This window comes from Athene noctua, chromosome 5 (assembly GCF_965140245.1).
Source record: "Athene noctua chromosome 5, bAthNoc1.hap1.1, whole genome shotgun sequence".
Taxonomy (NCBI): Eukaryota; Metazoa; Chordata; class Aves; order Strigiformes; family Strigidae; genus Athene; species Athene noctua.
In genome coordinates, this window is record NC_134041.1 from 48,058,371 (window position 1) to 48,076,282 (window position 17,912).

Genomic DNA, 17,912 nt, shown 5'->3' on the forward strand with positions numbered 1-17,912 from the left:
AGGAAATATGTATTATTTTTCCTGGGGCTAAATATCAATTTTTTAAAGTAACATATCTATATGATTAATCTCCATTTTTCAAAATTAAATGCTTTTAGTTTTGTTTCCAAATTAAACAAATAATTTTGGATTAATATAAAACTTAAAAATACCACGAAACGGATAATGTAACTTTCCTTCTAAAAATGAAAAGAAAAATACCCCACTTGATTTGATTCCAAATGACTGTTTTTCCAAGTGAGGCGATTAACGTCACAGAAAGCTCTAGTTTTGATGTGATGCATGCAGCTGTTTCTAGACAGCTCTGCACATCTGTGTACCCCTTCCCATGTGGCCCCCAGAGGAGGGAGACCAAGGCTCTGCCCCTGAGGAGGCAGGTTCAAACACCAGAGCACTGCGCACTGTTCCAGACTTGAACCTGTCCCCCTTATAACTTCCTCTGCTACTACCAAGCTGTATCTTGCAGAGCCGCCATGAGCTACGGCTACATTGCACTATGGGTCCTGGGAGGACACGGGAGTTTGGGATTAGAAACAGCAGATGTTAAAGAGGAGAAAAAGAGTTTGAGGGAAGAGGAGTCCGTCTGTGGAACTGGTTGTTAGGATCAATGTGGTGTTGGTACGGCAAAACGGTACAGGATGGGATAAGGTGAAACGAAGGCAGGAAAAAAAACAAAACAAAACAAAACAAACAAAACAGAACCCCAAAAGACATTTTTAGCAAGTACTTCTGAAATAAAATGCTTGAGCTTTGCATCCCAATGAGGTCATAATGTTAAGTCTCTGTTTTCACTTCAGAATGAGTTTTACATGAATGAAATGTATCTAAATTCTTACATTAGATAAATGTAATTTATCTAATTCGAGTTTTTTGTAGAGTATTTCATGTAATTAAGATGATATGTCCCAGTATTGGCCAGCTTTGTTCTCTTAGCCTTCAGCTCACCTGACTAGGAAAGGAGCAGAGAGACAGGCTCTCTGTTTCTGCAACCCTTAGAAAAAGAGCTCAGGCTGGAGGCTAGGCACATTTGTGCTCAAGCTGCAGCTTCAGTGTATAGACAGAAAGCAGATCCATCACTAGAAGCTGACCATTTGTGAGTTTCTTTCTTCTCAATCTTTTATTCAGACTGGTTAGTTTTCCTACACAATCCTAGGAAAATCACACCGTCTTCCTTACAATTCTGGACCCTCACATGATCAGCATTCCACAAACCCTTTCCCTTCCACCGGTGGACAGCTTGCATCTTTTAAAGTAAAACCCATGTAGGCAATACCAGTCATAAATCTATGCAGGGTGTATCCAACTAAGATTTAGCATCTATGTTGTTCATTAATTCCTAAGGGATTAGGAATTTTTCAATCAAATGAAGTCCAGTCACCTAACAGCCTCAGTACAGTTTGGAATTTTCTTCAGTTGCGCAGATCTCCAAGAAAATCTCAATTATCCCAATTTCCAGAAAAATGTTCCAAAAAGATATAACCTATCCTTTCATTTTAAAAGTATACATTCATGAGTGAGACTTCTTTTTTAAACAAGTCTGACAATGGATAAAATAAGACTCCCAAAATTCTGATAGATGAAAGGCTTTAACACATATTATCATACTGTCCTCAGTGTGTGATTTGAAGAGTTGTGAACTAGTATCACTTCTGACTGTTGATGGTCTCTCAGTTCTCATTCCTTTAAAATGAGGTCCAGTAATAAAGTTGAGTGAGAATCAGAAAGGTTCTGGAGGCAAAACTAGCATTGCAGAGTAGTATGATGTCACAAAAAAGGAGGTGGGAGGAAAAAAATCACCCAAGAGAATGAGAGGATAAATGAAAACTGTAAGTACAAAAATAACAGTATTGAACACAGCACAATCTTCCTGGCTGCAAAGACAGAGATAGTTAACCTTAGCCAGTGTTTAGACTAGTCATTTCCACAGATTTTGTTCTACTACCGTCAGAATGCTGCTTAAGCACTAACACAGGATTTCACGTAGATAGAAAACTCCCCCTTTAACACAAGAAAAATTCCACTCTCTCTGTTCTTAAAGACTGTTATTCCCCTTTTGAATTACAAAGTTGAGAAAACCCCAGAAAATATCTCAGATCCTTATACTTTTGAGTAAGCTTCTCCTCCACCCCTTCCAGATTCAGATGTTAGTTTTGGCTCATAGGAAACATTGCTGAAGTCTTCATCAGCACTTCCTTTTTTACAGATGGGAGGGTTAATCTTCATCTTGACATGCCGCAAGCAAAAAGGAAGCTTCTACCTGAGAGAAAGGATTAGGGCCCACTCAGGTGGGGTTTTTATTATTTTTTCCATTCCAGAGGCAAAACCATTTACATTGGCCAGGCTGACACAACTCAGATCAATGCAATACCTGCAGGCAAGGGGAAATGCTCTCAGAGTATTGCTCAAGCAAAGTCAGTGCAGCTAGTTTCAACCGATCTCAAGAAGAGGAAGCATTTCTGAAACTGGCAACATGATGTTTTAGCCAGCTGTTTCTTGCTCAAGCTGACAGCAAAATGTTAAAGAGAAACTCAATTAAGAAAAAAAAGGAAAAAAAAAAAAAGCTGGAGTGTTTTCATTTTCAGATATAATTCAGGGCTTTTTCTCTTTCTGATGGGTGCAGGGATGTACTAAGCCACCTTAGGAGCAGGAGCAGGGAAATAGAGGGAAAGAGCTGGAGCTACCCTGTGCCAGGAGGCTTTCTGGAGGTGGGGATAGCTGAGCTGGATGAGGCTGGGGCTGCTTTTGTTAGGGTGTGGGATTCACAGATATTTGTAAGATTAGGTGTGGAAGGGAGTGGACAGCATGGATTGCTACAGTCTGGAGACTGGAGGCCAGAGTACACAGTCTGGGACAGACCAATCTGTTTGGATCTATGGGACAGTCACATATAAGGAAAAAAAAAGCCAGATAAGCTGAATCTATACATTGCTTCCTGACTAGTCTACTCAGTTTTCAAAGACCTTACAGTTTTAGAGACAAATAAAAGCAATTTGCAATTTCTATGAAAATTCTTCATAGTGATTTCATCTCCACTTAATGTGAAATACCTTCCTTCTCAGAAAAAGACACTTCAGTTGGTGATTTATGTCTCTACTCACAGAATTTAGAGTGGTTCATATTGCTATCATGCAGTCTTGGGTCCTAAACTCATCTGAACTAGATAAATTAAAAAGAAGTGATTGACCTAGGAAAAAAGTTTACAATAATGATACTACAAACATTTTTTGGTGGACAGTGAAGATTAAAAATACAGAAAATTCCAAATTAATGAATTAAATCACATTTCTGTGCCTTCACTTAGAACTGCTGCCATTTTATAGCAAAACTTCACTGGCTACAATTATCACTCTTAAAATAATGTGGGCTCTGACATTCACAGAAGTCCTTCCTTCCCTTCATTAACTTCAATAGACTTTGGAACTTGGCTTGTGGTCATATTTCTGTCTTGGTGTGTTTTCACAAGTTGAGCATCCCTAGGCATACTGCTTCTCTTCTATTTTTCTTTTTTTCCTTCTTTTTTTTCTTTTATTCTTTATTTTTTCCTTCTCTTTTCTTAAATCAGCCCTGTATTTGTTATTAAACTTCACTGGTTTAGCTTCTTTTTAGGTAGCATATTCTTACTGTAAATATATCAGACTTTTTGGAGATCAACAGCAAATACATTAAATCATTCAAGGGCACTGTATCTATAATGCATGGTACTATTTGAGTTAGCTAATTCAAATAGCTTAGCATGCAGTGAGAACCAAAATAAGAAGCACAGCAGCGCAATTTCGCCATCAGTCTTCTTGTTGTAATAAAAGCTAAAGATAAGAAGATTCCTGTCATAAAAGACTACTGGCACACATCAAAAAGACTTCAAGAAAAAAACACAAATAGGCATTTAGTATGCACAGAATGTGTGTCATACGAGCTACCTCCTAGAATTCACTCCATGCTTCCCACCACCCACTTTTCCATGTGGCCAGTCTGCCACCATTCCCTCTCCTACAGCACTGATCAGCATCTCTTGCAAGAGCTTCTCTCCCCTTTTGCAAGTAGGGGTCACAGCTCTGCAGTCCACCTTCTTGTGAAGAAGCATGACACTGCTGAGCTCATCATTAGGTCTTTTCTGCAGAACTATTTGGATCACAAGTTGGCTCCCTCTTCTTCTATGCCCTCAATGGAAAAAAAGAGGGGCATAGTTCAAATCAAAGAAACTGCTTGAGAGTTACAAATCCTTGTTTCCTGTGAATTATTGTCTTTATGAGTTACACACTACAACCACAAAAACCACAGAACCTCTGCCAGGTCCTCCCTGGCACAGCAGTATCTGCAGCTACCTACTGTCCTACAAAATCCTTAGTCCTCTCCCATGTCCTCAAAGTTCACCTTCCCCCAACACACACTGCAACATCACACTTGCATTGCATTTGGCCTTTAGCTAAAGAACAGACGGTACAGGCTGCAATTAATCTGGAGTTATGCATATGTGCAGGGGCCGACAGGCTGCTGTCACACAGAGAGAATCAGGGTTGGTTCCTCCCTGCCTCTTCATAAATGGGTAAAATGGTAAGTATCTCTCACCTCTGCCCAGATAGTGATTTTCATAAAATGTGAGAGAAATTAATATTTTGGGACATCTCCTGCTCTGCCTTATACTGCCAAGTTGTATAACAAGTCCACAAATTACTGGAAGGCCCTGACAGACACTGCAGTTGTGTAACTGTTGTTTCCTTCTGAAACTGAGCAAAAAATTATGCTATCACCAACACACAATTTCAACTGTCATCTTCTCTGTCAGCATGTCTTGACTTGGGGAAAAACCCTTAGGTTCCTCCTGAGACTGAGCATGTGTGCCCCACATGTCCCCATCAGTGCTCCCTCACAGTCCTTTGTGAAGAAGTTTTACCTCTATCAAACTACCAGTTGCAACTCTGGTTTCTTACACCTTATATACCACAGGGGTTTTTATATGTGTGTGTGTATATATATATATATGTAAATACCTAAACAAAACAAGCAATGGGGCTTTATCTTTTTATATATTTATATATTTTTAATAGATATATAAATAAAATGGAGATATGCACTATCGTGACCTATCTCACAGATTGTTGAACAATTACCAGAAGTGCTACACATCCATTTCTAATAATCTCATCCTGGAATTCCCACCCAAGCAGAATGCAAATGCAGTTCTCTGAAAGGCACTGGCAAAGGTAGTGAGACTAAACACCAGTTACCTTTTTCTGACTTGAGTCCAAAGCTTGCTTTGTATCCTATGCTGTTTTTAATGTGCTGTTGTCAGGAATTTTTACATTAAAAGGCAGAATTACTGTTAAGTACACAACTTTAACGGCGTAATTATTAGAGAACCCTTACAACACTGGATTTTACACCTTTGGTCACATGTATTGCAACAAGCAAAATGAGCTTCTAAATCCTTCTCCTCGCCACAGCCATCTAGAAGCTTAGTAGGTGCTACATCTACATTAAATAACCAATATTTGTAATAACAGCACTGGGAAATAAAGCAAGCCCCATTACTTGTTTTGTTTGGGTATTCGTACTTTGTAGATAACACATACCCATCAGCTTTTCAAGTATCTGAAATGACCAGTTAATGCCAAGTCAAATGTAGATGTCTATATTGAGAAAGTTTTGATTAAATTCTTATAACAAAGAAGTGAATACAGCTTTCACAAAATATGTATCATAGATTTCTTCATTTTTATTTCACAACTTCACTGTAGCCTCCAAGAAGGTGTAGGCACAAAGAAAGCTGTTTGGCATAGCAGAGTAAAGCATACAACTGAACTTTTCTGCTAAAATTCTTAGGAGGGAAAGAGTGAATATTTACTTTCCATGGCTATCATCATATTTTTTGACTTAAAAACCTCCTACAGTTATAAGTTTAGTTCTTATTTCTTACTCCTAGACCTAGAAATACATCAGGTCACAGTGGATGAAGAAAATGTATATTGATGGACTTTATTCTTCATTTTGCTTTTCTTCAGCTGTCACAATTAGAAACATAATTTATCCTCAGGGAATGCTTAGGTCTTGGAAAAAAGTTTGGCAGTAAGAAGCAGGTGCTTTAAGTCATTTCTGAATGCAGAAGTTCCGTACAATGCCTCTAGCCAGATAGCTTTTTCTTCTGTGTTTGTAGAGCTCCTGGCACCTAGAGTTTGGCCAGGGTTTCAAAATTATACTATACATAAAAGTATTTTAAATAGTGCTAACTGCAAATTATTAGGATCTATAAGGATGTCTAACTTCTAGAAACAATACTGATGCTAGTACACGAGCACTAAATTATCCCATTATCCTATGATTAAGAGGTCTGAGAAAAGAGCAAGTAATCAGTAGGCTGAAGTTGAACAGACAAAGGAAGCAAAATACAGAATCAGCTTGTTGTGCTGATACAGCTGAGTGCATGTGCCTTTCCACATGTACCGTGCTCTCCTCTTTTGTTATCTGTTCATAGCTTTCAGAGTAGAACACTGCTCTTCTGCTAGCTCTGGCCAAGTGTGGAGGGAAATTAAATTCCTTCTTCTAAAAAATGCTTCAATTACAAGAGATACAAATCTGAATTGCAAAAAGAGAGGAAAAAAATCTTAAAAATGCATACAGCATATTGGCTAAACTGTATAATTAATTTCCAGAAAGAAAAGCATGCAGAACAGTAGGCTTAGGGCCTAGGTTTAACAGTGGTGGTATGGAGGGGGGTTTAGTTATGAACACAGCATCAGGATTTGCTAGAAAGCAGATAAAATAGTAAACTATTAGTCATTGTACTTACAAAAGAGTGTTGCTACACAGATTGTCTTCCAGCTAGTTGCAGGCTAGTGATTTTGCTTCAGCTTTCTGGTTTAGGATACATGCACACTACATGATACAAAACGGAGATGTCATAAACTGAAATTCCCACAGGCAAGTCACAAGAAGCATCAAATGGTGCTGAATCTAGGATGAGCCATGGCTGCAGGAGCAGAAGAAAGACACTAGCTGGAAACAATCAACCCCACAGAACAAGTGATTAAATATTCTTTTGCTTTCCTCACCACATTAGTAGGCCTGATCACACTGGAATTGTTACTGGCGAGAAACATTGACGCCCTCAAATGCTTCATCCTGCAGCTCTACATCAGCATGGCCCTGATGACCCAATAGGCACGGCCCCACCAGAGCCCCTTCCCCTCACACATCATCAGTCTGCTCAGCTTCCTCACCACAGGACCTGACACTTGCTTTGCATCCAGGGAAGAAGCCACACATGGGAGCATTTGAGCTACCCCACCACCCACAAACACACAACACAGCAGAGAAGTCAGGTGAGTTAAGGTCACCTCAGTGAGCCCAGTGAGCCAAACAAAGACCTCCCTGGAATTGGGTTCAGGAGGGGAAAGCCTACTCTCCTGTGCCTTTGATCTGGGATGAGCTGGACTGAAGTAAACTCTAGAGGTACAAGTGGAAAGGTAACAGGAGGCTCTCCCACTGGGGGAAAGACCTAGAGAGAAAACACCTGAAATGCAAGCCAGCCTGCATGGAGCTGAGTAGGAGAGAAAAAAAGGACAGATTGCAAGCGCTTGGCCTCCTGGACATAGTTTTCCAGGACAGGTTGTGAGGAATAAGTCTCTGTTTGCAGCAAGACATGTACATGTAATGTATTACAGGTTCTCAACTGATGCAAGCACAAGGGAGTGATCATCTGACTGCCTAAGTGAAAAAACACTGCAAACCTGGCAAAGCAGCTGGTGGTACTCAGCCAGTTTTCTTAGGGGAGGAGGGGAGGCTGTCAGTAGCTCCTCAAAGAAAGTATCTGGGTGTTATCAGAAAAAGAGAATACCAGTGGAGAATATCTCTAGGACAAAAAAAGAGAGACGGCAGCTGGTAGGCATTAGTTCTTTCTGTAAGCTCAGTTGACTAGGCTGGGTCTGAGCTTGCAAGCATTGGGGGAGCATGCTTACATGGTATTAAATCGTTCCACCCTTAGCACACATGTATTTCCCATGTTCATTTTTCTGGATAGCTTGTCAAATTCCATTGTGTCAGCTATTTAGACTAGCTCTGAAAGTTTTGTAAACAAATCACTTAAAGGGGCTTTGTAATTACCCAAGTGTGTTGTTTCTTAGGGGTGTTATCTTCCACAGCTTCCATGAATGTCTGAAGAGGTGTGTAAACAACCTTACATCAATACAGTTTCTAGCAGTGCTTTTTCATGTCCTTTTGATAAAGAAGGTACATCTTGATCATCTTAAAAACAGATTTTCTATAGCTCACCCTAGACTTAAGGCCACTTAATCCCCTGAATTGTTTGCTGCTTAGTTCTGAGGACAAATAAAAGTACCGGCCATCTAAACTCTCCCTGGAGGTATAGGTAACACATCCTTCCACAGTCCTCCAAATCACTTGTCTCTAGTATGAAGTTTCTCTCAATAGACTGAAACCAAAGTAGTCATGTTTCTGCCTGACTGGCCTACTAACCATCCAGCTTTGTTATCTTTTTGGTTTCCCACACGTAAAACCTGTTATCTCAAAACTGAGCATGGAAGAGGTACTTCAGTCCATGTACCTGTAGATTTTTTTTAACTCAGTCTTATACCTGTTGACATAAAAGTATGTTTGCATTTATGCTGACTAAAGGCACAGTTCCCTCTTGCAGGTCACTGTGTTTTGCTGCTGCGGGAATTTCCAGAAAGAGCTAGATAACACAAAGAAAAAGCTGTGAGCAGATGTGGAATCTGTACCACTCCAGTGGTAAGAACCTGAGGGCTGACAACATCTATGCTGCAGTGGAAAGAATGTATCAGAGCAGAATTCCATCTGTACCTGATGGGTAGTGTGCGCTGCACCACAGGACAGTGATGGAAGTCCTGCAGACACATTGGTTGCCTTTCCCTTTCTCCTTTCACTCCTCTCCCTGTCTACACCTACAGCCTTGATCATGGCAGTCATTGCAGTTTGGGGGACCTGGTGACTAATAAGATTTTCAAATCTTCTTTTTAAAAAGAAGAAAATCTGAAAAGAAAGATTAAAAAAACTCAGCATCATTTTCCACAGCTAAAGGCCCTTTAGTTCTGCTCCCTTTGAAGTCTGGAATGCTTGTGTTGGTTAGTTTTGAGGGTGTGGAGTTTTTTTCTGTGTCCTAAGCAACTTCAAATTTCCATAAATTAGAAACACATCTAAGTTTTGGAAAACAACTGTTTGGCAGTTGTTTTTTACGAGAAAAACATACTGCAAACAACTCCAGACTGTGCTACAAAGACCTTTCAGGTTGGATTGTACATGAGCAGTGCAAGACCAGCCTAAAGATTTGAGCAAACTGGTACATCAGCCAAGCCCAGCATGCAAAGCCAGGGTCTTAGATGCAGTTTACATGTAAATGTGATAGTAGGCTTGAACTGATTAGTCTCTCAACAAAGGTAATCAAAGAATAAATCCATGGGGGGTTTGTATTTTGAGAGAATGCAAGATGACTGATTCTTTTCAAATACAGAACCGTAACTGGATGTAGACAGTAGTATGCAGTAGGATGTAGCAGAAGCTTAATACTTGTGCATGAAAGCAAGAATAAGGAAAACTGCTGAAGTGACTGCTCAGTCCACTAAGATAAAGCCACATCAAAGAGTTCTACACTCTTTTCAATAACACTGAGGGGTAGTGGATCACAATTAAGTGTTCTGTCATTACAAATTGCTTCAAAACTAATTTAGAGATAGCACAATCTGGTAGCCCAAAGAGATACTAGTTTTTCATTTAATCCAGATAACACACTAGATTGACTGAGTCACTAAATCAATTAGTGACATAGATTATTTTTCCAATCATAAAAAAATAGCAGCTGTAGACTGCGTTGTTTTTCCCCTGTAAAGTACTTGCATTTGATTAAGATGAATAAGGACAAAGCCTTTTCCAGAAGTGAATACTGACTCAGCATGGCTCTAAACTTCATACGCTCTCTCCAAAGCACCTGAGGAACACACTTTCCATCAGTGCCGAGAATACACACACTAAGCAAAAACCTGTCCCTTTGCAGTGTTGTATACAACTACCTCAAAATTGCCAAACTGCATATCATTTGAAAGACTCAGTCTAAATTTCAAGAGAAGTATAGTGCTAAATTGTCAGTAAGAATTTGGCAAGTCCTGCAATTTGTAAGATCAAACTAAGTGTCCAATATTTAACCATGTGCCTAAGAACTAAGATACAGTTACAAAGAGAAATGCATAAAATCTTACTTCTTTGACCTTTATTAAATTAGTATTTTTAAAGTGGACAATGGAAGCATCAAAAATCTCATTTTATAGCTTCAAAGGTCAGTGCAAAGAGTCTCTATTTACTCACAAATGACAACAGAATAGCTTTTGGCAGATGAGATCGGAAGTCTGTGTGGCACATCATGGCACATTATAATGAGGAAGGAAGCTAGGAGAATTTTGGAACAGAAGAGAGAAAGTTGGTTTTTGTTTTCTGACATAAACCCTTACAATAGAGTATCATGCCATTTCATTTGTCTGGTAAAAACTTGTGGTTAAGACCACGGGGAAATGCAAATATAGGAAGTAACATCTGTAAAATCTTGCTTTAAAATCTCAGCACCATACACAGAACTCCCTATGCTCTCACACTCAGTGGTACAGTATTTGCTGAACTTTCAGTGAAAACAGGAAAAAAACCAACTCTTATTTGCTTTAGTTTCAGTATGGTTTTGTCTATGTTTTGCTTTTCACTGAATTGCAGAGGCCTGAAGTTACATATTTGTCTGGGTCTTCTGCTCATGAGTCTTTCTCATACATATACCTAAAGTTATAGTACACTGTTACAGAAAGTGCTTCAAAGTCCACACAATATGCAAATGATTTCAATCCCTCATGGTTTAGAGCCTAAATTACCTTCAAAGGATTGGAGAAACAGGGACAAGGTATGCTAGGATTACATCATGTTGACGAAGTACAGATATTTCTAGCACATAATTTAAATAAACCATTCCAGACATGTACTAGTCAAATTTTCATTTGCCAATTTTATTTTGGTTTAGTATTCCAAGTTCATGCAATAATGAGCCTTTAAACCAAGATTCCAGGTCTGATGAGGTTCAGTACAGATATAACCTGGGGGAAATTTCGTATTTGAGGAAATGCATTCTCGGTGTGTGTCTGAAGTCATTCAAACATTGAGGATGTGAGGGAGGGAGGAGTAGGCAGGATCATCATGCAGCACACTGCCTCCTTCCGTTGTCACTTTCATCATCCTCACCGCTGTTACACTGCCCTGTCGATGCCAAACGAGACTATCTTACTTGACTTGACAAGAGCAAGCATAGTTTTGCCTGCAGCTAGCTGTCCTTCTCCAGTAGTAAAGTATTTGTTGTATCAACTCTTAAACTTCACTGAAAAAAGTGCAATAATCCCTGTGGGTTCAGCTGCAACCTTTCTTGTGGGATCTGCTCACAGGCTTTCTATAGCAACATATCCAAGTACCAGTTAACCTTAACCTTGCTTACTTAGAAAGCCAATAGTACGTGAAACAGGCTGTTATAGTGTATAGTTACAATATATAGTTATAGTATAAGGTATAAATCATTGAAACCACAGAGCACCCCCTTCAGATGCTCAGTATTTGCCAAGCTGAATTAAGTGGGATCTTTAGAACTGAGAGAGTAACTTTGGGATACCTCAAAATGGCTAAACAGCTCAAAGAAATCGAAGACTGTACTTTGCCTCCTGCATTTGGCAGGAAAATGGAATACTTCCTTCTCATTGTAGCACACCCCAAAATACTTAAGATTATAATCATCAGAAAGATTGGGATTTCTTTCTTTCAGCTGAATAGATGCATGGCAAAAATTCCAGTTTTGTATTCTTTTAAGCCTCAGTTTTTGCTCTCAGGATGTGTCGTGTTCTTACCACTAAAAAGAAGGGTTGCTCTTCTGTGATACCCAGAGAGCAGAGGGAGTAGTTAAGCATTAAGACTGCAGCATTTTGTACTTTTTATGAAGATGTTTATGAAAATTATTTCCTGTTATCAAAAAGACACAGTGTCCAAAAGTGCTGTTCTCTTTATAAGTTCACATTGTTGGAAATACTAAGAGTTCTCTCTTCTCCTGGACAAACAGCCTCTGTAAGATCACACAACCCCCTAGACATAATGACAAAGACATTTTTGGATGATGATGTGTTAAATGTTCATTACACACTCTCTAAATTATTTGCACTTTATCTGTTCCCATCACTTTCCTGAGAAGTTTATTAGTAATACAGGATAGAAGATTATAAACTTTAGAATGTTATCTAGCAAACATAAGAAGTCTATATGGATCTCTGGTGAATGAGGCATGGAAGACCTGCTTATCTCTTCATGCTTTTTTTTTTTCGGTGTCACTTCTGTGAGACTACATGACAATGTTTTATGCATAACTGTTCTAGCAACATATAGCTGTTTTGTTCTATGATTTAGGATCCTGAAAGGTTTGATTCTATTCCTCTGAAATCTGCTTGAAAGAATCATCTGTTTTGTAGAAACCCTGTTTATATTCCTTGCCAGGTTTTTGCATGTAAGTAACAATTAATTGATGTGGCTGTGAAGGACTAATGCTCCCTTTTATTAAGGGGCTGATTAATGTTCTCTTCTCACACCATAAATTTAATGAAAATTATTCAGGCCTCTCACAAATGTAATGATAACATTTCACCATGGCTTTTTAAACCACATTCTTCAATATTCTGTTTCTACAGAATTGAAAACTATTTTAAAATAACATGATTCTGGAGAAAAAGTAAATGGTTCACTTTTGAAATAATGTGACAATATTTTAATAAGAAATGTCTGAAACTCTGAAACTCAAATAAATGACACCTATGCAAAAGGAATCATACCTGTTCCTAATATGAACTGAGGAATGAATAAAATGAAACAGAATATAATTATAAAAGAATTACCATATTTATTTTCTATTAAAAAGAGGCAGTACATCAAGGTTTAAAACATAAATATCAAAATTATTGCACAGTTAGCCAACTAGTTTTGTTGATCAAACAATTTTACAACATCATTGTTCAATAATATGCTCTGGCAGATTAAACTCCACAAAATCCATGATGTGTACCTTTTCTGTTTACATCATAAATCATCCTACAACAGTAAGATAATTGTTCTAGCGTATGTATAAAACATCATACAGTAATACAATACATGCTTTATGAAAGCTGGAAAGAAGGAAAGAAGAGAGAATGTCTCTTAATGCTTCCCTTTATACCTTTGACTCAAACAAGTTTAAGCAACAGATATTTACCCTCCCACTTGCAGTCATTTAATATAGGCAGTTCCAAGTATACATACAAATACACATATATTAAGAGGACTTGTGATAAATAGCTATCACTTTTATAGGCAGCTTCAAATATACAATCTTCTGTATGTCTCTGAAAAATTAATGTCCAGGTTTAGTCTATAAAAAGATGAGTTCATCCACAGGTAAGTATCCTTAATTAGAATGTGACTCTGTGAATGTCCCAAAGAGTTTGTCCCAGTGGGTGAAGTAAGGAGCATAGTTTGATTTGAATTTCAGATGATGGAGATCATGATGTGGGGCTCCTCCATACAAACCAAAAGGCACAAGTCGGTGAGTTGACCATGGAAGGTCATATCCTGAATGGTCCTCCACTGACAACCAAATGTTTACAAGGAAGAAAATCATTTCTGTCAAAGGATGGCATCTGAGGAGCACTGGGTTGATAGCAGCAAAAAATCCCAGCGAGAGCAGTTCCCATACACTGGAATACTGTGTGGTAAGAGCAAACGTTGACACATGCTTGTGATGGACCTTGTGGAAGGTCTTGTAGAGCCAAGGCACCTTGTGATGAAGCAAATGCCACAGGAAGTACTCAAAATCAAACAGAAGCAGGCAAACTCCTACTTCCAGCAGGACCTCAGGCAGCTCTGGAGCTATCACTGGGAGATTCATTGGTCTCCAGTACCAGTGCAGAAATGTCACTGGGAAAATCAAAACAACATGGTGATAAGCACTTTGAATAATGCAAGGCACCATCATTGCGAGAGTTGGATAGTTCTGTGGCTGGATTTTGTATTTTCTCAAGTTTGGTAGTCTAATGCTTAAAAAGTCCAGTGCAATATATGGAAGACAGAAAGCCATGTATGCTGTGAAAGAAAACAGCACTGGAAAAAACGGTGACTTGATCAATGGCTCTTCTGCTGTGACAAAGTCCCAAAGAGACTGAAGGCACAACCTGTCCCGCTGTCTCTCCATCGGGTAGCTCAGCAGCACTCTCTCTGCCAGGCTGCAGTTCATGCTGCTTGCAGTCTGAGCCGTCTGTAAATCCTGCAAGCCTTTATGGAGCCAGCTCAAGGGAAAACTCCACCCATCAGAAATCCTCCTTGCTTAGTAATACGTAGCTTTAAAGAGGAAGTTCCTTTTCCTGTTATACAGAAGTGGTATAATGCATTACAATCTCAGATCAGAATCAGCTGGACCGGGTAATCACTGGAGCTCTACAAGAGACTCGAATGATAGGAAAAATAAGCAGGAATGTGAAACTCTAACACTGGAATTCAGAGAAAGACGGTAGGAACATTTTACACTCCACTTAGTGCACACACTTGAAAAACTGCTGTCTCTTACTAATTTTAAATTGTATCATCCTTTGTTATCCTTTTGCCTTTATAGGTAAGGAAATACAACCTACCATTAACTTTTTAATGTGACTGCTACCAAAGATGTATGTGTACCTAAACCCCAGGTCTGACCTGTGGATGCTTGGTGGGCAACTGATATGTTCGAACACACATTTTTCTTAATGATCCCTTGGGTATACAACAGGCTAAGTCAAAACCTTAAGGAGACCTACACTATGCTTCCAGTCTGAACATGGTGTCTGTGGCTTATCTCCATCTACTTTTAAGGTCGTTGTCCTTTATGCTCCCATACCTACTGGACAAGGCAAAATCCACCTGACTTGACTAGATGCAAAACTGAGCCAACAGCTTTTGGAGAACAAAATATCCCCAAGTTACTGAAAAGAATATAAGGTAAAATCTTGTTACACTTCCAAACAGATACTTATTGCAAGTATTATTGCATGATTACAGCATTTTCTCCACATCTCAGCAGGTCTTTGAACAATATGATATGAAAATCATCCTTCACCCAAGTATCAAGCTAAGTGTGCAATTAAAAGATCCACTGGTTAGACCTACGTCCTTTAAAGTATGTTCCTTTGGCCATAGGCAAGCACACAGCAGAAAGAAGCTAGCAGGCTTGACTCTCAACATTTCTAATTTGCTGAAAGTATTTTAGGGGTAAATGATGGAGGTTTTGATTGAACCACTGAGACATCACTTCTTTTGTGCTTTTAGAAAAAGACAAAGCTTTGAACATTTAGGGAAACCGAGCTTGCCATCAGCTTCCTATGAACTCACCTCTTTTGTGGGTACAGCATTTGTTCTAATACTGGAAATGAGCTCAACTTCCTGATGTCTTTATTAGCTTGTTCAGACCATTTTAGTTCTTTGCTGTTCAGAAATCTGATGGAGGGAAATGGGAGATGGAATTTCCTTGCTTCTCAATAATTAAGAATGATTAAACAGCAGTGACCTTTTCTGAACTATACATGGACTTCTCCTAACTTTGCTTTCAATCTCAACTGTTTCCAAGAGTTTCTGCTCCCAAGAAAGTGCAGATTTGCTCTTTCCTTAGACTTCAAGGAGTTTATTGGAACAGTAACATTATCTGTGCTATTATCCAGGCAACCAGAAGTTCTTTGTTGGAGACAGGTATGGTACAGTCTTCAAAGACTCTGCCCAGTGCATATACATTTTAGAAATAGATTCAAATTCTCTGCTGTTGTGAGACTGTTGTGTTGAACTCAGTTAAATCAGACTTTTGAATGTAGTGAAACTAAAACCCAGGGAGAAACACTAATTTAATGGATGAGGATCTACATCCAAGAACTTAATTTCAATCTTCTGATTGTATTTTATCCTGACCTCCATTTGACAATAAGGACATGAAAAATGATTTGTAACTCAATCATCGTCTGGGTCTGAAAATATTCTTGTGAGAGATGCTTTCTGTTGATTTATGTAGTTACAATCAGAAATTAAGCCTCCCAGATGGGATATATGATTCTCTATTTTATTAGAATTGTGCAGGGATTAAATTTATTCTATAATGTATTCCAAATCTGCCTAAAGGGAGATTGACAGAATCTGCTCAGCTGCCCTAAAGACACTCCTCCAACTAATCCTGAATAGCCATGTGGAGTCTCAAGCAGTTTTAAAACTTCTGCTGCCTATAAGCTAAAATTTGAAGAATAGGCATTTTGCCTGCAGATTAGGTCATAGAAAAATATTCTTAAATCCTTTAATGAAAAATAACGGAATTCTGCAGTCTTATTACTAGTATATCCTGCAACATGAAGCTCAAGCAAGGCACAAAGTGAGCAGAACTTACCTGGGAGCCTGACGCAGCCCTGAGCTGGGCTCAGCACACCACAGTGCCGGCCACACTGCTGCCCACGCTTCGCACCCCATCTGTGGGTGCTCCGGAGGATGGGGTCTGCTGGCAAGATGTACCCTAGCTGTGCTGAGTCAGGCACAGCAAGTGAGTATGCTCAGAAAAATTAATCCTCATGCATCAGAGAGGGCAAACCTGTATTCTCCAGAAACAGAGTTCAAGCTGTTTGTCTTAGTCACCAAAAAAGCATTTATCACATATTTCCACTCCGCTAACTTGTGTTTCTTTGTCAGCATAAGGTACAGTGCGAAGAAAAGACAAAGTACACACAAATCCTTTCTGTACTTAATTCAGCAATACAGCCCCAGCTTTTTTCACTCAAGTTGCAATGTTGCCAAACTTTCCCATGTGTTACAAGACTCTAAACGGGTCTCTCAAAAAAACAAGACTCCTGCTACAGAGTTTAGGTTGAAGGGCACATAGTTTGGAATGAGGCCCTGCAAAGGGTCTTAAATAGATTCCACATGAGCACAAGACACAAGCACCTACCCCAGGCTCCTCTGTTAGGTACAAGCTATAAGGTAAACAGCAAAACACTAAGTGGGTAGGAAAATGAGGAAAAATTAGCAGGAGGGAAAACCAGGATCAACATACTGAAACTAATGTCACAGCAGCAGAAGCAAAATTTCTTTTTTTTCTCCTCCTCTTCTCCCCCTCTCGATGGCCGGATTATTGTTGTACCAGAGATAAGGCAACATCCCAGTGCATGCTGAGCCTTCTACCAAAAAAAATGTGCTGGGGAAAAGGGTTGGTAGCTTGTTCAGGACAGCAGCAGGGAAGCAGGACAACATCCAGAGCAAAAGCAGGCAGAGGCGGTCCCTTCCCGCATTTCGAAAGAAACTGTTACCACGCTGCAGAAGTACAATAAATCTGAGGTCCTCGCATCCTAACTCACCTCGCCCCCCGAGCCCGAGTGCCGCAGCACCCGCTCAGCAGCTCCGCGCCCGCCCGCCGCTGCCCGCGGCGCTGACCCAGCTCCCGGCGCTCCCGCCGCCGACACGCGTCCAACGGCGCCCCCCGGCGGACAGGCCCCGCCAGCAGCGCTTCGCCGGCTGCTGCCGCCGGGCAGAGCGGGGCCCCGGCTCCTTCTGCTTCGGTGGAACCGACATTCGAGTCCGGGATCTGAATCCAAAGGGCCGTGAGCCTCCGCTCCTCGCGTCCCCGGTAAGCAGCTTGGACCCCGAGCCCACACACACGCCGGGTACTTGGGGATGAAGAACACACGTTCCTCTTCGGTTTTGAGGAAAAACTTTAGCCTAAACATAAAAAGCTGAACAGAACTAACACATTTTCTTAATCAAATTATTTCATACTACACTCCACCTCCCCAGCCAAGCTTCACCAAAAAACCTCTCCAGCCAGCACAGAAAGCCGAACCAAAGATCTTTTTAATGAA

The 17,912-nt window shown here is 39.9% G+C and overlaps 1 protein-coding gene across 2 annotated transcripts; it reads right to left on the minus strand.

Moving 5' to 3' along the window:
• Window positions 1-12,905: 12,905 nt before the first annotated feature.
• CH25H (cholesterol 25-hydroxylase) lies at window positions 12,906-16,479 on the minus strand. Of its 2 annotated transcripts, XM_074908367.1 has the most exons (3): window positions 16,454-16,479; window positions 15,421-15,525; window positions 12,906-14,420 (listed from the first exon to the last, which is right to left on the minus strand). In XM_074908367.1, the coding sequence occupies exon 3, from the start codon at window positions 14,291-14,293 to the stop codon at window positions 13,469-13,471; it is 825 nt and encodes a 274-aa protein (XP_074764468.1). In that variant the 5' UTR covers window positions 14,294-14,420; window positions 15,421-15,525; window positions 16,454-16,479; the 3' UTR covers window positions 12,906-13,468. The 2 variants fall into 2 exon arrangements, with proteins under 2 accessions (XP_074764468.1, XP_074764469.1); XM_074908368.1 differs by lacking the exon at window positions 16,454-16,479 and having other exon boundaries at window positions 12,906-14,493; window positions 15,421-15,496.
• Between the last annotated feature and the right edge of the window lie 1,433 nt (window positions 16,480-17,912).

Bases quoted from the DNA above. Each gene is read 5' to 3' on its own strand.
- CH25H (XM_074908367.1), bottom strand. From the start codon at position 14,293: ATGAACTGCAGCCTGGCAGAGAGAGTGCTGCTGAGCTACCCGATGGAG.